The sequence below is a fragment of the Dermacentor silvarum genome, chromosome 1 (genome assembly GCF_013339745.2).
Source record: "Dermacentor silvarum isolate Dsil-2018 chromosome 1, BIME_Dsil_1.4, whole genome shotgun sequence".
In the NCBI taxonomy this organism is placed as follows: domain Eukaryota; kingdom Metazoa; phylum Arthropoda; class Arachnida; order Ixodida; family Ixodidae; genus Dermacentor; species Dermacentor silvarum.
In genome coordinates, this window is record NC_051154.1 from 226,341,304 (window position 1) to 226,368,665 (window position 27,362).

At 45.0% G+C, this 27,362-nt stretch overlaps 1 protein-coding gene across 2 annotated transcripts in view; it reads left to right on the forward strand.

Moving 5' to 3' along the window:
- LOC119436854 (GRIP and coiled-coil domain-containing protein 2-like) overlaps nucleotides 1-27,362 on the forward strand; it is a 213,243-nt gene that overhangs the window by 79,362 nt on the left and 106,519 nt on the right. For both annotated transcript variants that reach the window (XM_049660037.1, XM_049660038.1), the window contains 4 exons: nucleotides 5,914-6,092; nucleotides 16,519-16,698; nucleotides 24,708-24,961; nucleotides 25,687-25,783. In XM_049660037.1, the coding sequence (XP_049515994.1) occupies nucleotides 5,914-6,092; nucleotides 16,519-16,698; nucleotides 24,708-24,961; nucleotides 25,687-25,783 (710 nt within the window). The remainder of the gene's footprint in view (nucleotides 1-5,913; nucleotides 6,093-16,518; nucleotides 16,699-24,707; nucleotides 24,962-25,686; nucleotides 25,784-27,362) is intronic.

A 27,362-nucleotide genomic window follows, 5' to 3' on the forward strand; every position in this document is an offset into this window, starting at 1 on the left:
CAACTGAAATTATGGTTTGGTGCCGAGTCGACGCACATCTATTCGCAGCAGCCACGCGACACTCGGAAAGCCGATAAACCGCCTGGCAAATGAAGGCACGTGTAAGGGATGGCAACGAAGTTGTTCACGGACGGCCACCATCTTAGCGATGCACCGTACGGCGGCTTCGTGAACAGCGCCCTTGGTCTCCTTTATTGCGATAGTAATTATTTGGACACTTTAGGCACATTTCTGCCATCGTCGTCGTCATCGCCGTGAGGATCAGTATAAAGTCTAACGGCAATAAAGTCGTCGCCGCGCGCCATATGCTCTATGTGCGAGTGAGAGCGTGCGAGGGGAGCTGACAATTGCGGCTCAATCTGGCGTGCGCGAGGGAGGAAGGTGGAGAGCAAACTCAGACGGAAGGGCCATAGGTGGATGGGAGAGAGGGGGGAGGGAGGGGGGTGGCATTGTGCTCCGGCACCAACTGCATATTTCGCGACCGGGCGCAAGTAATGTGCAAGGGGAACTGGCGATCGTGGCTCAGTCTCGCGCGCGAGAGGAGGAAAGCGGGGAGACAGCGCAGGAGGGAGGGGGTGCGGCTTCTACTCTGCCAGCAACTGCGTAGTTTGCGTGGTCGCGTGTGCGGTATCTTGAAAGCGATCTGCAGAAGGCTCGTACGTTTGTGCGCACTGTGTTTTCACCGCTCAGTTTCCGTCGAAGCAATAGACAGCACAGAGGTCACTTTGCTCGCTGCTGTTGCGGCGCTTGCTTACGCCAGCATTTTGACAGCGAGTGTCTGCAGTCATTGAGTATGATCTGTTCATATGTGCTAGTGCGCGCTGACACCATGCTTGTTAATTCAATTAGTAAGCTAATGTTTCCAAGATTATACGGCTGATAAAACTACTATCCTTACTTCGTATAGCTGTTTACTAATTTTCCATTGCAATCGATGCTTCGCCTTTCGGACGAAACTGTGACTTTTTTGTAGCTTCGACCCGTGACAAAACTACCTGATTTACACGACAGGCGTGAAAGTGTCATGTAATTAGTGCGCTAACCGCCCGGCTGTATGCATTTTTGCTGACGACGGATAGATGAGGAGGGTGGAGAGAGAGGGGGGGGAGCATTGTGTGCACTCGCAGCGACTTTCTTGATTAAGAAATCTGACAAGTAGCAAATCAAGCCGAACGTGAGAATGAAAAGGCGCCTGGTCTTTACTGTCGCCGCCAACCGCGGTCGACTTCCACAGCATTGATGGCTACACGCAGAGTGGTTGTGGAGTCACGTGATGCGCTGTCCGCACTTTCATCTAGAGTGTACTAGAATATGGTCGAGTGGGACGAGCGGCTCGGGTGGCACATGCTTTGCAGTGAGGCGCCCGATGTGGAAAAATACTGTGGTGGCGCTGCGATCGAAGTGGATTGGGCCACATCAAAGTCGCGCCGTTGGAAACTGCTGGCTATACAGCTCGGCAGGGTCATTCACACTACTTCGCGCGCTGATATTTGTGTTCAGACCGCTCAAATGGTGTTCATAATTGCATATGACATGTATTTATGCCTTAAAAATTCCTTGCTTTTTCTTCTTTTTTTTATTTTATTTTAATGCAGCTTGGTGATGCGCGTGCATTGCGGCCGCAGTGTCAGCTTTCATTCTACTATGTTATTGTACGGTTTCCTTTGGAGAACAATTATTTTTCTCGTTCTTCAAGCAGCATGCATCTCTCGTGTGTATTCTTGCGCATATAGTTTTCTATCAGTAGGTCTTGCGAAACGCAGATGGAGAAACACATGTAACCTTCCTGCTTGCCGTTTCAAACAAGTATACAGCATATCTGCCCCATCCGGCGCCGTGTACTCAGATTTACGGGAAGCATTGTTATAGATACAAAAAAAGTAAACTGCAGCGCAACATTTCATTCAAGTTTCCGCCTTCCTCACGTAACAGAATGCGGAGTAATTGGTATACGGGCTAATTTATTGCGGGAGGACCTCGAGCACTGAAAACAGTTTTAGTTAGTCATTCTATATGCTCATCTTTGGCCGTATTAGCCGTGCGTGGAAATTCTTTTCCCTGTCAATACTTCAAAAAAAAAAGAAGAAAAAAAGGAGGAAAGAAAGAAAGCTAGCGCAGTAGCCTCGATAATTAGTGGCTATATAGTGGATACGGCGTTGGGCTGCTAAACTCATGGAACTCGCGTGTTCAATCGAGGCGGAATTCGACAGGAGCGAAATGGGGGAAAACACTCGTGTACTTCTATTTAGGTGGGCTTTAAAGAAGCCTAGGTGGTGAAAACTAAACCTCATAATCATATTGTGGTTTTGCCACGTAGACCCAAGAATTTATTTAAGTTAAAAAAGAGAGAGAAAAGCATGTGGCTGTGTTCTTCAGCTTTTTTCTAGGGATGTAAACAAAATAGTTGTAAATTATTCTCGAGTCTGATTTCCGAGAAAAGTATGTTACGCTTATCCTATATTTCATACATAAATGTAATGCCGTTCCCAAATGTACGACAGCTTAACTCAGCAGCTTGTATATTATAAACGGCTGCTTTCAGTTATCCGGTGCACTATCATAACGACCATAATGAAACAATTAAAGGAATGGCATACCTCACATACGCTTAGAGATATGTGGAGATCTGTTGGGTTCGTTGAAGATAAGTGTGGTACCACATGAAGCACCCAGTTTTAATGGGTTGCTAACATGGTGAGACTGTCAAAAAAAGTTTTCCTTGCCTGAATCAAGTTAGCAGATTTACAGGCTGCCCCCAAACGGGGGCGTTTATATTGAATGACAGCTAGGAACTTGTTAAGCAGGACTTATTAACACCTGTGCGTCAATTCTCTCAGGAAATGCGCCTCTGCGCAACAGCCACGACTCCCCGGCAGCACAATCATTCGGAATAACAGTCCTCACCTGCATAGGTCTCTCACCTTTGAGACTTCAATGGTGCTGTTATGCGTTCCATTCGAACGGAAACGACTATTCGGCGCCGTACAGTATATCAATAACACTTGCGTAAATATATAATACTGCAAACACGTGCGCTTATTCCAGTCTCGAGTTCTCACTTTTTCAATTAGTGCATTTAGAATATTATTTTTTTCCTTACATATATATCGTGAATATATATGTCTATGTGCCCTTTCATTAAATTGCCTAGAAATATATTCGCCATTCTTCGTGCCACGCAGTTAATAAACCTGGTTTATTTCACTCTAATATTGTTTTCTTCGATCATTGTCCCTGATCAATATCCACCAACAAGAAGCGCACGTAAAATGACACAATATCAATAATAAAATGTTCTTACGTTGCTTCATGTTGCAGAAATACCAGTTACTTTTAGAAGACAGTGGTAAAAACAGCAGTTCACTTGGCATCTGACGGCACTACATTTGGTATCGTCCGTCCAAGCAACTAAAACATAAAACAATGTACTGCACAGATGTGCGAGAAAAACTGGGCGTCCGCCAGCGTCTGTGTAGCAAATGCGTGTTCGCTAGCAGACGACTCGCTTGACAACGACAGCAAAATTGAAGATGTCACGTTGTATAATCCATGCCTCAAATATATATGTTTGGGAAAATGGTGTAAACATAATTTTGCAGTTGAAATAAAGCACTATTTTAAGAGCGTACTATGCGCAATCGGTCTCGGCGCCTGCTGCGAAAGTACGTTGAATATGCTGCGGAGCGCGTCTCTGTCCCAATCCAGTTCGCTCGCAGTGCCCTCGCATAATTTTTCCACACGCGGCGCCTCAGCGGAAGAGCGCCGTTCGGCCCACTCGACCATTGTCTAGTACACTCTACTTTCATCTGTCGCGCAGATTGGCCCTACGATAACCCACCTGCTGTAAAGATAGGAAAGCCCTTGCGTATTTCGGAGGAAAACTAGAAAGCAAAACTTTTAATGCAAGAAAACGATTGCCATAAAGCACATGTTCACTAATAAACGGAGTACCTCATTAAAATTTAGTGTAACATAACGTCACTAATTCGTTAACTTCAGTGGGAAAAAAGCACTTGATTCCATTCAACAGACATTCTACAGTGCAGACCACTTATAACGTAACCGCTTTTAGCGCGGGACCGGTTATAGCGTTGTTGTTTTTTTTACCACCGATATATCTCCCGTAGAACTCAATGTATAGGCGCACCGTTTATTGCATAGGCACGTGAAGCAGAATACTGGTTATAGCGCGGTTCTTTTAAGCGTGCAACCATGAAATCGGAGCACGGCCGCGCGGTTGCTGGGCGCGCAAACGCGGAGGAATGGGAGCGTGGGTGCGCGTGGAGACCAGCAGCAAAAAGCGAAACAAAAAGTCGCAGTTTCCCCCGAAAAGCTAAGCAAATTTTCTAGTAGAGTATACGGAGGAAGGATAGCAGTTTTATCGCCTGCATAAACTTGGCCACATCCGCTTACTAACTGAATTAACAAGCATGGTGTCAGCGCACACCTGCAAACATGAATAGATCGCACTCGACGACCGCAGACAAGCACTGTAAGAACGCAAGCCTGAGCAAACGCGGCAGGAGCAGCGACCGAAGGTTTGTGCGGTCTATCGCTTCAACGGGAAACTGAGCGGCGAAAGCACAGCGCATACCATGGAGCATACAAAGGTCAGAGCCGCGTGGAGGTCGCTTTCAAGATACGGTGCGCGCGACCTCAGCCACGCAAAGTACGCAGTGGCTTGCAGAGAAAGCCGCGCCCCCTCGCTTTTGCGCTGCCTTCGCGCTTTCCTCCTTTCGTGTGGGAGATTGAGTCGCCTGTTCCCCTTGCACCCGGTCGCAAGATACGCATCGAATACCGCAGCTTAACGTCGCCTCCCTTCCCTCCCTCCCAATTCCCCACAGCCTTCCACATGACGAGAGTCGTCGCTTTTGCTATCCGCCATACGTTCGCTCTCCGTGAAAGCAGGCGTCCCTAGCGCTCTTTCCCTCGCACATACAGCATACGGCATTCAGCATACAGCATTGTGTCAAAGCGTGAAGACCAGCGGCGAAAATAGAAACAGAAAGGAGCAGAAGTGCAGGAGACTTTGGAGGAAGGGCGCGTGTTTTCATCACTATAGCAGCGTCTAGAGCACGGTGTTAGAAGCACCGTGGTCTAGAGTGAACTAGATAGCAGCGTCCAAGCAGGGTGCATGGAGTGTGGGGGAGAACGGTGGCGCACTCCTTTTTTTTTTTTTTTTTTTTCTTTTTCGTTTTTTTTTTCTGGAGCGGGAGCGTGTGCGTGTGGAGACCAGTCTCCACACGAAAATAACGGCGTTCTTCCGCTGATGCCGTACTTGTTAGGGGAACTTGGTTTCTATGTTGTGTTGCGATTTTGTTGCATGTATGTGTGGGTGAAATATGTAATAAATTGTGTTTGAAAGGTGGGTTGCCCGTTTAGGCATAAGCAAAAGCCGAAAAAAAGCATGCTTTGGTTATAATGCGGTACCGCTTATAGCGCGTATTTTTACATCTCCCGCGACTTACGTTATAAGCAGTCTACACTGTATTGATAAAAAATATTTTCCAGACTTTCATATACTAGAACTGAGCTGTAATCAGGGCTGACATATACCAATTTGGAATTCCCTTCAATACTGAACACCGTACTGTATATCCTGATTTCTATGTACCCAAGTTACTTATAGATTGCTACATTTTGGTATGCAATGCTAGGAGACTCTCGAGCATGTGCAGCACCATGTTTTCTTGTGCAAAATTTCAATATTTGGCTGTTCTTTTCTTGATTCGATTCGAAGTTTACTATTGGGTATTCGTGCACCCCTACTAATAATCAATCTATTGTGAAATTCATGAAAACGTAGTTTTCAAAGAACATTTGACTGGCCGTTGTCTCTCTTCAGTGTCCCTTTAAGCTAGCGACAAGCTTCCTAGTTCCTTGCTGTGCTGCCAGTGTTTGTGGTGGTTGTAGGTTTCCTGGAGAACCAGAAAAAAGCAGATGATGAGCGGCAACTGGCCTACAAGGAAACCATAGCCAACTTGAAAGAGGAGCTGTCAAAGAGCAGGAAATATCAAGAAGATTTGCTACAGGCTAAGGTGAGGCTTGAGTCTGAAGTCAAAGCAGCCCAGCTGAGGGAGGAGGAGTTGAAGGTGAGTGAATTTTTTCACGTAAAGTTGCTGATGATGCTTAGCATTCCTTTAGAATGTTGCTCACGCATGGCACGGCTTGGCGATTTATTTTTCTTTCAGTTCTAGCTATGTGCAGCCCACTTGCTTTCTTTGCCTTTATTTTGATTTGAGTGAGAATCAAATGGCATATTGAAAAAGCATTTGCAGAATTTCAATGCGCAAAAATATACCTCGGGAACCAAAATGCAGAGAGCATCCAGAGTGATCTTTCGATCCGTGCATGATTTCCTCAACCTTTGCGACTGTCTCGTCGGAAATTGACGGCTCACAGCTCCTTTCTTTGTTGTGAATTTCAGTACGACCGGCTGTAAACTCTCTACACTACTTGCAAGCGTTCTTGACATCCATGCATGACTGTCCATACACTTCCGTCAATTGGCGATGAATGTCAACCAGTTTAATGCCTTTTGCATTCAAAAATCTAATAACTGCGCAAACTTCGCACTTTGCAGTAGCGTTCAACGGGAGCTCCATCTTGAGTGGCTGCCAAGCCAAGACTGAGCATCCGAGTGAAGCACGCACATGCTTATTTGGGAATAGAGGAAGCGCCACTCACAACAGTGTGGCCAACACCCGTATTAATAGTTTCTTTACGTCCCAAAAAAAATAGACCTTTTTTGGGGGGGATTGCCCTAGTAGTTGGGGATAGTGCAAGGATATAGTGGCATATGCACCCTTCAAAGGGAATAGTATGTGCATGTGCCAGCGAATCATGTCATCTTAGTCTCCTTCCACTTGCTACCTATGTCTCTGCTTTCACCTTGCTTATGCTCTGGCCTAGTGTGAACCACTTTTTCTTTTTTCGGGGGTGGGGGTGGGGGGGTGGGGGGGTTACGGTGCTTCAATTCATGAGATGCAAGGGGTCATGCCCTTTCTCTCTCCATTCCCATGCCTGCTGATCTTGGTTGTAGTATGTGACTTCTACATACTAATTGTTGTTTAAGTATTGGGGCACACCTTTTCATACCTGTGTAATCTGCAAGGGAACTATTTTCCAGGTTTTTTGTAGAGACTACGAGCAGGTGCAGCATGGTGACGTGTCTCCCCTGCATTCTTGGCCTGTCGCTGACTATAACACTTGTTAAGTTTAACAAATACCTCGCGTTAAAACCTGCCCTCTTTTACCTATATATAGACATATCGTATACATTGACCTGAGCTTTGAATTGAAGGAGCTTCATGAATATCGGGGAAAAAGTTAAGCGGGATGAAAGCTTTATTTATTAATTTTGTTATGGCATTACGTTCTCAGGCTCTCACTTGAACTTGTTTGAGTTCACAAGAATGTAGAAACATGGCCATAAATATAGGTGGAAATTAGTTTTTTACCCCAGAATTTCCTTGTACCATACAACTGTTCTGACCACTTTGACATATGTGTGATTTCATTAAAAATATGAACATCTCAGTAAACATGGGGGACAAAAAATAAACAAGAGAAGTAGACCTGCTAGAGTGGACTTAACATGAACGTGTAATCTGTTGTAGTGCTTTGTGGGTCATAAAATATACAGTCAACGTCAGATTTTTCGGACTCCCTAGGGGCCGCGAAAACGTGCGAAAAATCGGGCAGTGAAAAAGTGAATGCATGCCTTTTACTGCCCCCAAGGGTTCAAATCGCCACAGACACGTCCGAAATAGCTCTGAAGGTCTGCCAGTACACTTATTAGGCCTATCGGTGCACGCAGTGTGGTAGGAGATAGCAGCTGCACGCGTGTATAATTAAAGAATACATACTGTGTCTTGTGGCATTTTCGCCTTGGTAGGCATCGCTTCGTCCGGTGCCTCGAGCCAAACATACCCAAGCCAAGACAATTCATTAAAACCATCCTGTTGTTGCTATGCGGACGCGTCTCGTTAGGCCTACGGGCTCCAGAATTGCAGAACGGTCTCAGAAATTGGATGAGCTATGCACTCATAACGAATGTTTCAGGTCAGTTTAGAGAAAGCGAAAGCTCATTTCAGTAGTTACTGGTGATCAATGCGAGTGAGAACGTAGCCATCGCGAGAATTCACGCTGAAGCGGGAGCCATGGGTGCCGCCATGTTGGACAAAGCGTGCGTAAACATTAGATGTCTGTGCTCGAGCCCCTCGTACGAGCTGTCTTGCACCATCTGCACATGCGTGAGTCATGTGGGCGTGAGCTTTCGCGACTCACGCATGTGTCTTTCGTCACATTGATACTGTTGTACAGTGTAGACCGCTTAAAAGGTAAGTCGCCGGAGTCGCGAATATCCGCACTATAAGCGGTACTGCACTATAACCAAAGCAACAATTTTCAAAGCCCGCACATATGCAAAACATGTGCACCGAGCCGCCACGTGTATGTGACAGTCGAGGAATGCGGCTAGAACGTTTGCATTCAAATTACAGTCGAATTTCGTTAATTCAAAATAATTCACGTGGCGGCGCCTCCGACCAGCATTGCTCCGGCATCGCCATAGAGTAAAAGCTTAGGAGAGACCCCTCACGAACAAAACAAAAAAAAAAAAGAAAAGAAAAAAATGCGGCGGAAATTTCACCCTCTCTCAAATGGCAAGGTCGCCGATTCTGCGTTGCGCTGGAACATGCGTGTACGTGCCGACGTCTCAGCCACGCTACCGTAGCCATGCGTAGAAAATGGCAGTGAACCCTGCTTTCTCCTTTATGCTTCCTCTACTTTCTAGTCACGTGTTGACCTTGCACGCTGCGGCTACGGTGCAGAGGGAAGCAGTGGTAGTGTCCCAGGCCAGCCAACGAAACTGCCCACGCCGGCAAACGCCCGCTTCCCGATAACGGCAGGAAACGAAAGTTCGGGGAGCTGACGCCGGGCCGGCTGGAGCGGCGGCGCCTGCACAGCGGCGGGCGCGCACGGTGACGGTCGAAAGTGAGGGAGCTATGAGGGAGGGCGAGGGGAGCCACCGAAGCGGCGGAGTTGTCGAGGCGAAATCTGCTTCCCTGCCGCCCTCCTTCCTCACATTCCACGGTCTCCGCGTGCGCTTTCGCCGTGTGTGCCGGCGCCGCCTGCTCCCAGAAGTTTCGTTTACTGCTGTCATCGTGAAGTGAGTGTAGGCCGCCGTTGGCATTTTCGTGGCCCTCGCTCGCTATGCGCGCCGTGATATTTCACGACTGGCACTCAAGATTCTGGTTTCAGCCTCACTGGCTGTTCGTTTGCGCCACGTGCCCTTCTTCTCCACTTCGTCTCTCTTTCTTCCTCGAGCGCTCCTTGGGGCGCCCGTTTGAGGGGAGCGTTCGCCGTCTCCGCTGACTTCCGTACTCCCAGGCAGCCGCACTGTAACCGGTATTTCGTTTCCCGCAACTGCACTATAAGCGATACGTGTATACATGGAGTGCTATGGGAAAATTAACGGGAGTCTAAAAACACCGCACTATATCCGCTCCTGCACTATAAGCGGTTATGTTATAAGTGGTCTATACTGTACCTTGTCTATTGGCCAAATGACAGATCTTAGCCTGAAGATGTCACTTGCATGATCTTGCTGGTGTCACAAGTTGCGAAGTGACTAGGAAAGCTCGGAGAGGAGCACCGGCTTATTTTTTTAATTAGTGGCATTCTGTACGCGATGCGCGTGTTTAGTTGAAATGTGTTCAAAATGTCACATGATTTAGGGACCATTTAATGCAGGAACTGCTAGGCCACTTGGCAAGTAGGCCTGTGTATTTTGATACACATGCCTAAACAATAACTTTGATTTAAGGAGGTCAAAGCAGTAATCATTTAAATGCAGTCTGTTATTACTCAAAGTGTGCCTGCTTTCTGCTTTACTTGTATTTGTGTCATCTATGTATGCATAGTTTGATTTCCATTGATTTTCTGGGAACCTTTCATTTAGTGTCTTCGTACTTTTTGTACGTATTAGTTCGTACTGATTTGTAATGTTTTTACATGTCCTTTTCTTCTTTTTTGCAGTGTGAAAACTGTCCTCTTGCATGCTTGCCCCTCTGGAGGTCAAGTACCTCTTTCTCCTGCATGCGCCTATTCTCTTCCTGGCATTGGCATGACCTCTGTTCGTTTTTGCTGCTATGTCTGCATTTTGCTGCTTCCTTGGCATTGCATGAGCATAGACGAGTTTGCCTTAGTTCTTTTTGAAATGGAGAGCAATATGTTGGGGCCAAGGAATGCCAATGTTATAAAATTGAAGTTAGAGTGAACTTGGGTATTAATGGTTTGTTAACAGTATGCCCTTTGAGCGTGTAAATAGTGTTCACATTGAAAGATGCTGTTCTGCCACATTGCTCTGGTTACAAAAGCAGGCAAGCTCCTCTGTGATGGCACTCTTATATCTGCTTCTTTGCTTCCATATTTTTAAGGTTGTAAGGGCACCAAAACATGAAGTAGGCTTGCTTTTGTCATAAGTGGTACAACATTGTTGTCAAGAGTTCTCTTGACAACAATGTCAAGAACTTTATCTCAGCTCGTGGAGATGGGCAAGGGGCACTCAGTGATGCATTTTGCTCTTGGCTCTGGTGCCTGCACATTGCATATTTCATGTTTTCTTCTTAAATTACAATTTCCATAAATACACTCGCTACCGAAAAACCCGAATTTTAAGAACTCTGAGGTTAAATGTGTACACAACAGCGCCGGATTACCTACAATGGGATTTTCTTGTCTGGTTCCTGATGCTAGTATGTTAAAAAAAGCTTCGGCAAGGGTAAAGTCAACATGGCACACCAACAAGCACCATCTACACACATGTCAAACACATGCACAAGCTGCGATAAGTGAAGAACTAATGTCATATTGCTCAAGTGGTATAAGGTGAAATTGCAGATCCACAGAATGACAGCAGAGGCATATCAGAGTTGGTGATGAATCCTCCTGCCCATTGCTTGTTGCTAGGCTGCGCTGTATATGAGGGGGTACCCAAAAGTAACCGTAATCCTTTTTAAAAAGCTATGTAGTTATTTATTTTTAAAAAACAACCTAATTGCCTTCAAAGTAATCTCCATTACAATTAATACATCTGTCCAATCTGCGATTCCATTCTTCAAACATTTTTCAAACTTGTCTGTTTTGATGGCTGATAGCCATCATAGCGTCTGTCAAAATTCGAGGCACAAATTTTGCAGTGACCATTTTCATCCCCAAATCTTCTGCTAAAATTTGCCGAACCGAGCTCCAAGGTATACCAGATAACTTCTCCAACTCTTCAATGGTCTGTCGTTGGTCTTCAAGCACACGGGCACGGACTTTTTCGACATTTTCATCCGTTCGTGAAGTTGACTGATGTCCAGAATGAGGTTTGTCATGAATCGACAATTCCCCTTTTTTGAACCAAGAAAACCACTCGTGCACTTGAGTTTTTCTCTTGGCACCGTCCTTGTAGACAGTGTTTAACATCTCAACAGTTGTGCGGCATTTTTTTCCGAACAAGAAACAAAATTTCACAGCCGCATGCTGTTCACTTAAATCGGCCATCACAAAAAACAAGGAGCGCGCGAAACTTGATTTCACGAAAAATCTCACTGTACCCAGAGAAAGCCTTCCTGGAAGTAGCCACCCGGTGCAATGAACTCGAAACGAGTGACGTGACGCTCGCCTAGCGGGAGAAGTGCGTACTACGGTAGCGCCACCCAGCGTAGCACTATTGCAGTTTCTTTTCCGTACCCCCTGGTATTTACTGAAAGCTACGCACACCACTGATGGCATTTGAACCAGTTCCGACCCTGTGTGCTCAAGCTAGCATTTGTTTAACTAGAAATGGAAACCTGTTGTTTTGTACGTGTATGTGAGTGTTGTACTTTGTAGCAAAGTTTTAAAGGCACTATTAGGAGGAATATTAACCCCTGAAGTGTTTTATTATTTTGACCACAAATGACCGTATCTTGCTCTTTTTTTTTTATGGCCATTTTTCACTTTCACTCCATCAAAAACCCTTCTAAAGCTTCTTCAACAAATTTTTTTGACATTTTAAATGTGAAAACCTCATTTTATCTCTTCGCTTTGCAATATACAGGGCATCCCACGTAACTTGCACCAAACTTTAAAAATATGCAAATGCCACGTAGCTGGACAGAACCAAGGTAATGTGTGCTGTCGCTTGGAGATACTCAGATTATCTTATGCATTCCATATAATTACATAATTAGTCTTAATACACTTCTCAAGTATAATTAGATGAAAAGTGTCAATGAGATAATTGTAGAGCAACATGAAAAACTCCTGATACAGCTTTCTGTTGCTCAGTACGTCTACACAAAACTTTTTTTTTTTTAGCGTGAAAGAAGCCCGCAAATACACGCAAAGTGCCTTGAGCGGTCAGTCGCGCGGGAATTTTTCTTCGTATTCGTGAGCTTCATTCACGCTTGGAAAAACACTTTTATGTAGCACATATTAAGCAACAGAAAGCTGTATCGGGAGTTTTTCATGTTGCTCTACAATTATCTCATTGACACTTTTTCTATAATTATATTTGAGAAGTGTATTAAGAGTAGTTACGTAATTAGATGGAAGGCAAAACTAATTTGAGTACAGTATCTCCAAGGGACGTCAAACAACATTACCTTGGTTTGGTGCAAGTTGCGTGGGACACCCTGTATATGTACTTGTCATTGCCACAAATGGTAAAGTTAGACACGAAAAATGCTTTGTTTTACTCCGGTTCAAAATCAACTATTCTGGGAAGCACAATTCTTCCCTGAAGCAGCAGCTTTCTTTTGCACGCTGTACTCATGTGCGAGCTGTCGTGGCAGACGCCATCGTTCCAAATCTGCCAAATGGTGCAAAAAGCGCCCAATTTCAAGAATGCGGTCTTTGAGCACTCACAAAGTGCTGCCATGTATGTAGTAGAAAAAAAATGCCACAGTAAAGGTGACCCTCCAACGCTGACAAATTGGCTGTAATCTGTGTTGTAGAACACAAAACTCAATCAATGGGGCCTTCGAGGCACTGAAAAAGGGCCGCCAGATATGTACAACCTTTGTCCGTAAAGTTGAGACTGAGTCCATTAAAAAAATGCGTTTAACATTGAAACCATTTGTGCAGCACCCCTTTGAAATAGTCTACTTTGCAGTCTATACACAGCTTCCAACGCTTCTTGAGGTCTTGGAAACAGTTGGGAAACATTTCTTTTGGCAGGGCTGTCAGCTCCTTTGTCGTGGAGTCTTGAATGGCCTCCACGCTCCCCATCCAGCGACCTTTTAGGGCTCTCTTCACACGAGGAAACAGGAAAAAATCGCATGTGGAGAGGTCAGGCGAGTATGGCGGATGGGGAAGTACAGTAATGCTGTGCTTGGCGAGAAATTTTGTCACACTGAGAGCAGTGTGCGGCCTTGCGTTATCGTAGAGAAGGCTTCATTGTCCAATGCCCATAAGTCAGGGCGACGGCGTCGCAGTGCATCACGCATGTGTTGGAGCACGCAGATATAAAACTCCTGATTCACCGTCTGTTCTTGTGGGACGAACTCGTGGTGTATGACACCTCTGGCATCGAAAAAAACTATCAGCATCGTCTTTGTTGTGGTCTTTCGTTGCCGCACCTTTCTCGACGGCGGAGAGCTTATGGACCGCCATTCGGCACTCTGCCTCTTTGTTTGAGGATCGTATCGAATACACGCATGTTTCGTCTTCAGCAATGCTGCTGTCGACGAATGCAGCATCCTTCTCTGCCTCGGAGAGCAAATCGGCGCTCGATGATGTCTGCGTGTCCTTCTGGTCCGGTGTGAGGGAGTGCGGCACAAGTCTGGCATTCAGCTTTCATTTCCCCAAGTTCTCACACAAAATTTGGTGGCACGTTGTCTTACTAATGTCGAGAGCATCCGATAGCATGCGGAATGTAACGTTGCGCTCTTGCTGTACGATCTCTCTGATCCGATCCGAGCCATGTTGTTTTCATTCCGTGAGGTTGTAGGGCGCCCCTGCCTTTTGTCGTCTTCCACTGATGTTCTTCCCGAAACGAACCTCTCGTGCTACTCGAAAACTCGCGCCCGCGATAATGTCTCGTTGCTGTTGGCGTCACGAAGGAGCTCATACGTCTGTGTGGCTGTCTTGCCAAGCTTCACGCAGAATTTGATGTTTACACGCTGTTCGAGGTGGACGTCCATCTCTCCGTATTCACTCACAGTAAAATGCGCAGAGGACAAGTGACAACATATTTTTCTACATGTAGTGCCATCTAGTGGCTGCCACAACAATTAACATAAATAGCTCAGGCGAAAAGATGGCGCTACACATACGCACCAACATTTGTTTTGGGAAATCATTTATAGAGAAGAAAATAAAGCAGTCTCGAAACTGTACGGACGAAGGTTGTAGTAAAACAAAGAAAATCGAAATAACTGTGTATATCAAACGCTGGCACTGCAGCCGACTATGTAGTAGAAAAAAAAAACTAAGTGGACGTGCTGAATTCGTTCAAATTGCTTTGAAAACGGGGTTATTATTGTTAACGAGCTGAGCTCATTCAAAGCAAAGTTAACAAGGATCGCATTGACAAGGAGCTGAGCTCGTCCAAAACACTTGAGGAGTTAAGCGCTTTATTTATTCTGACCAGAAAAGGTTACCTTATTTTGCTTCTTTTTTATGGCAGATTTTCAAACTTCCCTTTTTCTTAAAAACTTCCCTAAACCATTTTTGACCAATTTACTCCATGCTTTACATGTTCAAACCTAATTCACCTCTTCACTAAGCAGTATACTGGGTGTTTTATTTTAACATTAATTTTTTTAAACATCGCCTGTGGCATATAGCTTGAATAGACTTACTGAGCTGGATTACTTGAAGAAGCGGACATTACTTACTCTAGAAATCAGTATGCAATATTGAATAATCAACTAAATTTTAACTTTTTAACTAATAACTTTAGCGCACATATTAGAACACATGAATTGAAGCCAGTGGTTTCACAAGGCACATCCATTTAGAGTGAACTTTAAAACTAGCACCACACAATTGTTCCACTTACTTTTTAAAGAAGACACTCTTTTATGCATTGAAGCTAAAAAATTACTGGAACACCAATGCAATTCGTGGAAAGTTTTGCAATGCATATCTCGCAACTGGTGTCATCCTTAGAATTCGTTACAAGTGAACATGACTTACGAAGTCACTGACTATAATTAATAAATTGCAATATGTGCCACAGAATTAGTTTAAAGGTAATTATCAGAAATTGTTCATTAGTCAAATATTCACTTTGATTTCTTGTGTGAATATTATCTGCCTTTTAGAGTAATTTAGCTCAAGAAATAGAATTGTGCTGCATACCACAAGTGATTTTTAAAAATTCTGTTAACAATAAAATAAAACACGTCATATAGTATGTATTTTTTATTGCCACAAACAGTGCGGTCGGAAGCAAGGAAAATTCTTTATTTTACTATGCTTTAAAATTAACTGTTCTGTGAAGCAAAGTTTGGCACCAAAGGAAGTTTTTCACCTACTTATTCTTCCACTAGTAAGGCAGGTCACGAAGTGTTGTTGCTAAGGCAGATCATAAAGTGTGGTCACAAACTTTCAAGAACCATGGAATGGCGCACATAGCTTTGGCACAAGGCTCGCCTTTCAGATCCTTCCAAAAAGCGCGGCCAAATAGCACGATTTCCAGATCTTTGAGTGCTGACAAAGTGCTGCCACCTGTGTAGTAGAAGAAAAACTGAGGGGACGTGCTCTGTTCATCCAGATCGTTTTGAAAACAGAAATATTGCCGTGGACGAGAGTACAGTTTATCAGTATCACGTTGAAAAACTAGACTTGTCCAAAGCGCTTAATGGGTCAAGACATATTGGTAAATAACACTTTTGTATGTGAAAACATCCACTGTTACTGCGACATGAGAATTGGTAAGTTATGAAAGATGCAAAAATGAGACGGGGTGGGCACTACCACCCTGCAATTCCTGCATGAGAAGACCATGGTAGCATGGATTTCGGCAGCTTTTGCTCGTGTTAATTGCTTGTCAGAAAAGGAGTACTACATTGCTTTTTAAAGGAACCAAAGCCTAAACCTGGAAATTTTGGTGAACTTTTTTCATGTCACAACACAAATGCCAAAAATACTTCAAAATTGTGGCATTACACTGACATACCAGCATTACCCCAAACTCTTTGTGCAAAATTTTAAAATGACAAGCTTTGCATTCATTTACTTGAGAAATAATCATAGCTTTTGTTGAAAAATGAGTTAAAGTATTGTCTTGAAGAAATACCTGTCTAAACTGATTTAATGTTGCTCTTTTACATCTCTTTAAATTTCTGCTTTTAACATGAAAAAAAAAAAAGCGTTTACATGCTCTTTTTGGACTACCTCTTTGAAGAAGAAACTTGGCAAGTGTGACGTTCTGAAAAAGTTTCATTTTTGAACTGACCATGTGTTTTGTATTTAGATTCCATATTTTGTTGTTGGCAATGGTTATGGACATTATGTGGTGATTGCACATTGTTTCAGTCGCAGTGTGAAACAACCTCTAAGCAGATCGTGGCACTTGAAGACAACCTTCAACAAGTGCAAGAGAGGCATCGACAAACTGTGAGAGCATTAGATGCTAAGTGTGCATCTCTCAAAAGGCAGTTGAGCGTTGCAAAGGCTGAGCTGGAAAACAAGAATGTGGAATTTGAAAACTACAAGGTGAGATGAAAACTTGAATTGGAGTTGTGTTCTTTGTGTCAAAGTAAAAGCTCCTGACAGGAAGTGTGGCTTCAGACACTATATACATATTCATCATATTCGCTGGAAAACTGAATACAAAAAGTAAAGGGTCGGTTAAGCTGCAGTCAGAAGCAGTGATTCAATTTATTGGCATGCTGACTGGGAAACTCAATAATGGAAGTTGAAATTAAGAAAGGGAAAGAGTACTGGGAGATGTAAATTTAGGTGAGGAGAAAATATCATTGGGAAATATTTCATTGTTAGGAAAAAAGAAACTGGATAGGTATTTGCGTTTTTTGTGCGAGGTAGTGTCTGGATCAGTGACAGCAGTTTTTGTCATGGTTCCGAGTGCAATTCCGTGCTACTGACATTGTACTTATTTTAAAGGGACACTAAAGTCAGCTGGAATAAAAGAGGGACCTTCAGGAATGCATGCAGTTTTTGTTGGGTGCAAAAATATGAGTTATTAGCGGAGAAATTCGTAAACAAAGATCAAATATCTCTTCCTCAATTTCTCTCGCCCCAGATTTGGCGCTGAAGCAGTGTCGTCACAGATTTCATTGCTCTCAGCGAATCAGAATGCGCCATGTAACGTCACCACTTGCGTAAACGGCCGAGGCGCTGGCTGCATCATGGCTGCATGGCCGCTGCGTTTGCGTTCGCCACGATAGGTACCGTTGTTGCCGCTGAACCTTGGAACGAAGAGCTCGCCAGGGAAGCAAGACTGCATTTCAGCAATATTCAGTGAAACGGAGCTCGAAATGATCCTCCGTGCTCGAGCGGTAGGTGTTTCCGCGTGCGATGGCGGTGAGCCGCCGGCCGCGCCGGCGGAAAGCAGAGCTTCGTTTTCGTCGACGGAAGGCATGTGTCCGGTCCGCCAGGTGACGATGTTCTCGACAGAACCAAGCGTAGAAAGTTGCGCACGTACTCCGTATGGTTATTTCGTGGCTTTATTTAATGACATTCAGCACTCACCGAGCCGCCAGTTTGCTGCTGCAGGGGCACCGGTAGGGGGTTTAATGAAGTTCGCATTGAGGGAACAGCTGCTCGAGAAAGGACTGGCCTCTGGGGCACGCCAAGATACTTTCCGAGGGTAGGATTATACACTTAATCCGAGGGCGAGAAATGCAGAGAGCACACCATCGGTTTCTCTGGCTCTTTTGCTGTTTTATCATCGGCAGAGCACTGAGCCATTGCGAACGCCGGGGAGCCGGGGCTCACTGCGCGGCACCACATGAAAGGACACAATCGAGTCAACACTGCCGCTGCCCCTGAGCAAGCACCTTGGGCCATTTATGCAGCCCTCAACATTACACACACGAGGCATTTTCTGGCTGTTTCCCGCGAAGTCAACGTTTTTCGAGCCACGCAACACGTAACCAAACACTGTAGAGCGCAACAGGCGCGCGCGATGATGCATGGACCAAAAACGAAACTACGAAACGATCATGACCGGATGTATCACCATGTCATTTTTTCTTATTTAATTTTGCGCTAAACTTGTACTTCCTCGCTTGAAACGGTTTAAAAAGTTGGCAAATGCTGTTTATGTTCGTTTAAGGTGTATTTCATTTTGCGTTTTATTAACAGCGATAAATTGCTCTCAACCAATCGCGACCGGCCTTCGTTTGTAATCTCCGACGTCACGAACGTGTAGTGCGGGAAATTCGAAATGGCGTCAGCACTTATCCTTCAGTTTTTCGCTATTTTCTCGCTTATTAAACATCTGTTCGCCGTAAGAATGGTATGACTGTGATTGTGATAGGATAATCTACCATTAAAGTTCAACTTCCGGTTTCTCTTTAGTGTCCCTTTAATGCATCGTAGCCCTTAATATCATTGCATCCTGCATTCTGCTGTGGTAATATGGCTACTGAGCACAAGTTTGTGGGTACCATTCTCGGCCATAGCAGCTGTGCTTCATTTCACTGGTTTGAACGCGAATATGCCCATAAACTTAAAAGAACCACTGACAGCTAAATTTTTGTTTTTGACTTTTTTGCTTTAATAAGTTGCTCTGTGTCTGATAATCATAGAATGAAACCGTAAATCCACCAGTGTGATGAATAATTAATTATTACATAGGCTAATTATCAGTTTTAATGTCACTTCAAAATGCACGCCCAAAACTATAAGAAACGAGCGCTGCACCACGGCAGTTGCATCTGACTGAACAAATGTCCTCGTGGGCTCAAAAACCAGTGACATTGAGGAGTGCACTTGTCGAATTGCCAGTTGCAGAATTCGTCTGCTAGTAGTCGCATGTGTTTTAAGTGCATACCTCATGACAGTGATTTTGTGCATAACAGTGACGAGCAACGGCTTCGAATGATGAAACGGTCTGTCACGCAAACGGATTGCTTGTTTATGTCGCTCGATCACTCGGCTCTGGAAATGTAGAATTCTTCACTCGTTGCCTGGAAGTGCAACGAATGATTAGCCAATAGTGCGAAGCCGGAACAGGATGTACATCTGTAACATGGAATGAGCAAACAACTGAATTTTGATACGTCCAAGAATATAAAAACCTACTGCAAGACCTTGAAAAATGATTAATGCTGCTCTGTAGAACAAAACAAGCCAACTTAAATTAATAAAGCATGTGTCACGCCAGTTTCAGAGCGTAGTTGCTGCCATCATACCGGTAACACCGGGGAGATGTCGCTCAAAGTTGTCGCTCGCATGCGGTTCGATTTATAGGTGACGAGGGAACATGATAGCCATCCCCAACGTGTCGCTTGTCACCGTTGCACACAATATCGCTTGCATGGGGTTTATATACTTTACATAATTTTTAGTTTGGCCCCTGCAGAGCAGTAGGTCAACAATCGAAATCACTACAAGTAGCAATGAAGACGAGAATGTGTGCATTAACCGCCGCAAAATGAAGCGAGTGCAGAGACACCAACAAAATGAAGCTGGCAAACTTGACTGCTTCTCTTTGGTGTCCAATTATTCCCACCGTTGTTGCAAGTGAAGTTCACCTACTGTTGTCAGTGTTCTGCGTGATTCGCCGTGGTGGCCTAGTAGTGGCTTTGGCATAGCACTGCTCTGTCTGGGGACGCGGGCTCAAATTCTGGCCATGGCGGCCTCATTTTGAAATACCCGTGTACCATGCATTGGATGCCTGTTAAAGAACCCCAGGTGGTCAAAATTAATGCAAAAATGCCAGTGTAAAGTGCATTGGGTGCACGTTAAGGAATCCCAGGGGGTTAAATTTAACCCAGAGTCCCTCGCTACGGCATGCCTCAATCATTTTGGGGTTTTGGTATGTAAAACCTGAGAATTTTTTTTGAAATATCCCACATTTGGAAACAAAGATATGGTTGCTGCGGTGCCAAATCTTCCGCCATGCTGGATACTCCTGCACCCCACACCAATGCTTCGTCATATCAGTGTGTTTCGACTACTGCTGCACACGGTACGATTTCGCGTGCCATTCTTTTGTACAATGCGTGCCTGTCTGACTTGCATACGATGATTCAGTACTCATAGGATGGCCGTGCGAATGAGCGGTGTGCAGGTTCTGGCTAGATTCAGCGTCCCTGCATGTATGTACGCTTTGTATTGTTGTCAGGAAGTAGAAAACAACTGTCTTTACAGCTTATAAGCTTATTTGTTTTACACGAACATTGTCGCCTGTCGCCGTGAGCGACACAGCTCACAAAGGCGTGCTACGTCCACTGACGTACGTCTTTTATGACAGCCGCCGATATAGCCTGTATCCTACCTGCTTGCCACTGCAGCCGGCTTTAGGCCACATCTCATCAGTGGAGCACTAATTTTTGCCAACGCGAATAAAGTTAGTAAAATTGCCATGCTTGTAACTTTTCTCCATGCCGTGGGTACCGTATTTACTCGAATCTAGGCCGACTCCGATTCTAAGCCGACCCCCCAAAAGTTCGAAGTCAGAAAAAAAAAAAAAAAACTTACCTCGAATGTAGGCCGAACGAAAAAGCGAGGACAGCATTCGCAAAATGAAACAGCATTTATTAAATTTGAACATGCCGAGCTCATTCTATGTCACCATTGCTGCTAGCCTCGTCGCTATCTTCCTTACTGCTGACATCTTCAAACAGTGCGCTCATAGAGTTTCTCACTATAACACCTAGAGGGTAAACTGGCGCCACCGTCTATGCGAGTTTCTTAAAGGGCTGCCGTGCCCTCATGGGAATGACGGGATATGTGTCTGCGAGGCTTGTGTTGTACGAGGCTTCGTCTAAAACGTGGATATGGCTACACAAATAACGCGTTCTTAAAATAAAATCTACATAAAAGGCTTTCATTCACCCATATTAAATCTCTCAATAAAGTTTACTCACCTACAATGCAGCATCAAGCGAAGAAAAGCAAGAACAGACGACAAGTTGTTCCAAAGCGAGCGAGAATCTTGTCGTCTGCCCTCCAACTTTAGCGGCCATCTGATACTTTTTACGTTTCATATAATTGTGCATCCAATAGTAGGTCCTCAAAATTAAACAAAACGTGTTTTTTGTGTAATAATAAAGCTAAAGTAGTGTTTTACGTCCTGTTTTATCAGGATAAGAATCATTGTGACAGACTGAACGGTGCTAGCCAGGCGCGTCTACAAGGCATTCTGGCTCTCCAAGAACGATGCCAATCCGAATCCACAATATACCGGCATTCCCTTGCATACCACTGCGCAGCAGCGCCACATTTCCCTCTAGGTTTTAAAGTGTGAAACTCTATGAGTGCGCTATATTCAGTACCATCCAGCGCATTAGAGATGCTGAATTTTTGGAAGGAGCGCACAATACAGCGCACGCAAAAACCATCTCCCGTGGCCCTCTCCAACGACAGACCGATGCCGAAGTTCCGCCCAGCTTGAACGTTTGACGATGCCTCTACGGCTAGCACAACTACCGTATTTACTCAATTCTCACGCTTCCTCGATTGTAACGTGCACCCGTTTTCCGTGAGGAAAAAGTCCTTTACCAGTACCGCGCACCTCATGCTTTCAAACTGAAATACAACTTTCTGTCATTTGGAAAAATAGATTTCCTCCCGATGCACTGATGTTGCGATGAATAAAAAAAAAGTCGCAGTTTCGCCCGAAAGGCGATGCATCGAATGCGGTAGCAAATTAGTAGACCGCTATTAACAAGCACGGTGTCACGCGCGCTCAAGCAAACATGAACACATCTTGCTCGTTAACCGCGGAAACGAACTGTCAGAACGCTGGAGACGAAGCGCGCCTTCGTGCTAGCCAGCCTCTCGCTTCAACGCGGCGAAAACACGGCGCACGGCGGACCTTACCCGTCGCAGATTGCTTTCAAGATAGGGCCAAGTTGATTGTATTGCCGGAGTGGATCGTCGCAGATTACGTCCTGCTTCGGTCCACTGAAACCATTCCGCATTGCCTTGCCGGCGAAAATCCTCTCCTGTTTGCGCCAGTCCCTCTCGCAAGTTTCGGATTCTCCGAACGCCCGTGATGCGGCCAGATTTCCATCCGTCTCCGCACAGATGATCACTTTCCTTTTAAATGCGGCATCATCATGAACTCGGTACATCATGCTGATAGATAGAAGAGACGCTGGGAACGTGAAGACAGACAGTAGACTATTGCCTAAGCACGTGTACTGCAGCACACGGAGGAAGCTTCCGCATGCTACGGTAGCTAGGCTCGACGCGCGTGCGAGGCGGCCATTTTGAAATGCCGACGCAGATTTAGGTTCGTGTTGAAAGTGCGCGTTAGATTCGAGTAAATACAGTATTCGTTTAGAAAGCGGCACTATAGTGGCATTGCCCATTTGGTGCCATTACGATAACGCCACACCGTGCGCCGATGCTGCACCATACCGATACGACGCAGGTCAAAATGGCGACGTCGCTCGTGTACTTCAGTTGGCTACTGGCGCGGCTAGTAGCGGCTGCGATACTGACTTTTCTAGATCGCGCTAACTATGCACCATATTTATCAGTTTCAGTTAAAAACTGGCGCGTTTTTTAAAATCCTCGAATCTAAGCAGACCCTAGAGTTTCGTATGGGATTATTTGAAAAAAACTATCGGCCTAGATTCGAATAAATACGGTATGTAAACTGGGTGAGCCAGCTCGCTGAGGTGGTTGGTGTATGTGAGGCGAAATGCCCTCACATTCCAATCATGCCAATTTTTTAATGGCCACTGCTTTGCTGAACAGGCACACTTTCAACATAACTTTATTAGTTATAACGTAGTTATAACGAATTTGAAGGGGGAGCAGAAATTGCTTTGTTATATCCATTATTTCGTTATATTGATTATTGCCCTTACTGCTGGAGACGCCTAATGGGGCACACAACTTAAAATATGCTAGGAAGACTACGGCTGGGCAGCCTGTTGAATCGCTACGTGGCCACATATGCTATTAACTTTTATTAATAAAACAACAGCAAAAGAATGATCTCCGGTTGGTGCAACACTGATAAGACACCTGATGCGACAGCCTTTACGATAGCCTCCTTTTGTTCCAATGTGATGGTCTTTCGCTTCCACTTTCTATTTTGCTGGCTCATATTGTTGTGAAACCGGCGAAAAGTTGATGCGGTCGAAGGGAACACCTAGCACTCTGCGATGCCAATGAAGTCCAGTGTGTTGGAGCACCACGTGGCTCACAACACGGTGCGCCGACTATGCAGCTGGGGCAGTATTTTGGGGTGAACTCCATGATTTTCGAAAATAGTTTCACTTTTGCAAGATTTCGTGAACATCTTGGAAGTATATGGCCGACGACAGTGTGCTCTTGCCATTGTGCGAAGGCAGCGAGCTTGGTACAGTGCCATAAACACTGTTGGCCTTATACGTGGACACGTTTGGCTTGCGAAAGTTAAAATATTTATGTCAGAAGCTGGATTTGTTGCCGGATCATACTGGGTGTCCCTTGCGAGCAATTGACCAGCCCAACATGGAATCGAGGAAGCACCATCCTGTTGGGCTCCGTGCAAGTATCCCGATCTATGACGTTGGCAATATTAGTGGAGCCGGCAAAATGTCAGAGCCCAAGCAGCCACTGAACGTGTCTACTGATAACAGTGTTGCGACATGCGCCAACTCAGATCAGCCACTCCGCTGACTTCAATCATATTAAAATATGTTCAAGGCTACGTTCATCATTAAAGAGTCATGAAACACTTTTCGAACATAGTAAGAAAACATTGCCGATCTGTCGTAGAGGCTGCTATGAACATGTGAGCCAAATAATACTGCACTGTATGCAGCAGGGAATTGACAATCTACTGTCAAACAGCGAAAAATCACTTGCTCTCGCTTCCGCAATCTCGTCATGCAGCCTCATCGAAAGCAGCTGGTCCACTAACGCTATTGACTGATTTCGTGATCATGGAAGCATTAATACATTATTGCTCATTTTTAGTTAAATAAATATATATGTCTGTGATCTCGAAAAGATAGAATAATTTCATCTTTGCTCTGTGTATAGCTGCGTCTGCTGCGCGTGGCCTCAGAGATAGCAGCAGCGGGCTGCGTAGCGTGGTGTACTGCAGCTGCCATGGGGTGCCGCAATGAGCCCTTTCGCTGCTTTGACACTCAACTTTTGACCGGGGCTTTTCTCTCTTGGCTTCTCCGTTGTGTCGCTTCCAGTGGGCTAGCGGAGGCGAAAAGAGAGAGAAAGCCGGGCATTGATGTGATAACTGCACTTAAAGTTGAAGTATTTAAAAAAATTTCAGCATGAGATTCATGGGACAACGTACTTTAACAGTGGGGCCATTCTTTGATTAGTTAGAAAAGTGTTTCAGGGCTACTTTAAGGCCAGATGTTGTTTTATGGCTGCTGCGAGGCATCGAGTCTATGCTTACCATGCATGGCGTGCAATGTAGGCCAAACACTGGGAGGTAGGGCCCGTTCACTTTGTATTGTGTGTTATTTCTCTCTTGGGCACTGACCTGCCAGCTGGCTAGGCAATTTGGGGTCATTGGAGGAATGGGTGGTGAATGTGCATTGGGGGCCACTATGATTACAATGTTGCAGGTGCGAGCTTACTCGGTGCTGAAGCAGCAAAGGGAAAACACAGCTCACACAGATAGCAGAGAGCTGTCAGATGTCCAGGAGAAGCTCCAGGCTACAATAGAGCAGATGAACCAGCAAATCGAGGACCTGAAAACGCAACTGGAAATGTCGCAGGCGGATTCCAAGGCAAACCGTGATGAGTGCGATCGGCTGGCCCAGCAGCATCAGTCCATTGTCTCGAAGCTCGAGCAACAAGAACATGATTCAAAACGCAGGTCAGCATTGGCCTCCCACCTTCCTTAGTCTTAGTGAAACACTGCCTTTGCATCTCAGACTTATGTGGGGGAAAAAAACCATATATATATTTATATGAGTAGAGTGTCGCCAAACATTTTCCAATGAAACAGTTACACAAGTTCATACAGACAAAAAAGGGCATTAGCATAGACATCAATGCAAAGGGCAGTGTTACGGATGATGTATTGTAGCCGTGTTTTCATAGTGAAGAAATATATAGGAGGCAAAGGGGTATGTGAACATCCATTTGGACACGGACAGAACCCCAAAAATGGTTGTCCATAGAATTGAGCTTGCAAACCTCTACTATGATAGGTATTGTTATTGAAATAACCTTTTTGCATTATCGGAGGCTATTGTATACTTGTTTTGAGAAGAGTGCTGAGGTGCGTCATGAAAGAAAATTACTTGTGTGGCTTCACCTACAATTTAGTACTTGTTGACCAGATTAAATTTAATTTGGAAGATACGTTGAATTTACTATATTTGTGTCAAAGGTAAGACTTGTGTCAAAAGGTAAGAGGTTTGTGTCAAAAGGTGTAAAAGTAACTGTAAATGAAAATTGGTTTTGTACACTGAATGACTGGAAAGTGCTTCCATTTTTTATAGTTTATGCTTTTTCTTTGCTGAGCTGTGTGTGCCTATGGTAACTTGGATCTCTCACATTTGCTAACAATCAGAAATGGCCTATGTTTCCGTGCAGGCTGGAAGAAGCGGTGAGGCAGAAGTCTGTAGAAATGGAAGTCGAACTGGAGAAGCGATTGCAGCAGCAGCATGAGGACCTCTCCAATAAATACCAGGTGTGGTATTTATTTGAGCCCCTTCTAACATGGTTTCCTTTAGGCGTTTTTTTTTTGTTCATGTGATTGCCCTAAGGCATTGAATGCCAAGGAGCTGTTATAGGGTTCAGGTATATATGTTTTAAGCGCTGTTACAAGGTGGTCGTCGTCAGATGTCATGCCTCACGTATGGCTGTGTGACAATAGAACTGTTGGAGTTTTCACGCACAACATGAACATTCAGCGGCATCTGCGTATGTTTCAGCTGGTGCGGAAGTGATGAAGGCTCACTGCGCAAGTGTGGACAATGCATGTGAAGCATGGACCCCACGGGCGAAGTGGCGTATATATGTTGCATGAGCACTTAGTACAGAAGCCACGAGGTGCCAGGATACGAATTTTGCAGTGCTTAGTTGACGTCTGCAATACACCTCCATGTGCCATGTCATACTGCGCTGTTTAAAGGTGAAGCCGTCCTCAGGTGTGGGATCAGGCATCACACGCGCTCATAAAGGTGCAAGGTGAAAAACTCTTAAGGTATTAACTTGAAATGGGAATGTAATGTTGCAGTCGAACATCCGCATATATCCGATCCCCTAAAAGGAGACGACATTTGTGTACCATGTCCATACCGTGTTGCACAGCCACAGAGGTAGGTGTGTGCATGTGAGAAAAGAGAGTGCAGAGCCCCATAAGCAAATAAATTTTTTTTCTTACAAATTTAGGCCCAAATTTAACCCTTTATAGACGAGTGTTGCCTACAGCAGGGGTTCTCAAGCATGTTCGTTCCAGGGAACCCTGCTAAGCTCCTTCATGAAGCCCCTAGGAACACCCCCCCCCCCCCCCGAATAAACTTAATTAAAATGGTGATCCTAATTAACCGAATGTCGAATTATCCAGGGTATCAAGAAAACAATAAATGAATGCCGACTACGTCAACATGCTTTTATTTACTGAATGAATCAGCAAGTCTTGCTTCTATTTCGCACAAGAGCAGTGTGGAAGCTGAAATTCTCGTCATCTCATGACTGATTAGAGCTAGCAGCGGCAAAGGCCTCGCGACATCCTTCGCAGCGCAGCCGCAGCACGGGTCTTCATCTGAGACACACTTTTCACTACAGCGCTCTCATACCGATTATTTTTTCGCTAGTGACCTCGTCACCAACAAATTGTCCATCTATCGCAATCTAGCCGGTGCTCTTCATCTTCGACAGCTTTGCACTGGGTCAAAGCTAAACTACTGCTTGCCGCAACCGCTGCGGACGAAACTGCGGCCGTTATCGATGCGATCATGGACGGCGATCTTGCGGTTCAGAAAGCAGGAGGCCGACCCACGCATCAAGTCAAAACGAAACTATCGTTTGCTGCAACAAGTGCGCACGAAACCGTGATCACTATCGACGCGATCATGGATGGCGACTATGCAATTTGTTTTCGGAGGTTGGGTGGCTACAAGCTGCTTGCGGATTTATTGCGCAGTTCGCGCGTTGCCATTACACACTGTGATGGGCTTTTTGACACCCGGGCATGGTTAATGTGGGTTCTGTGGATCGAGCGCACCTCGTGTTTGCCGTTTTAGCCACTTGGCGAGTGCGGGACC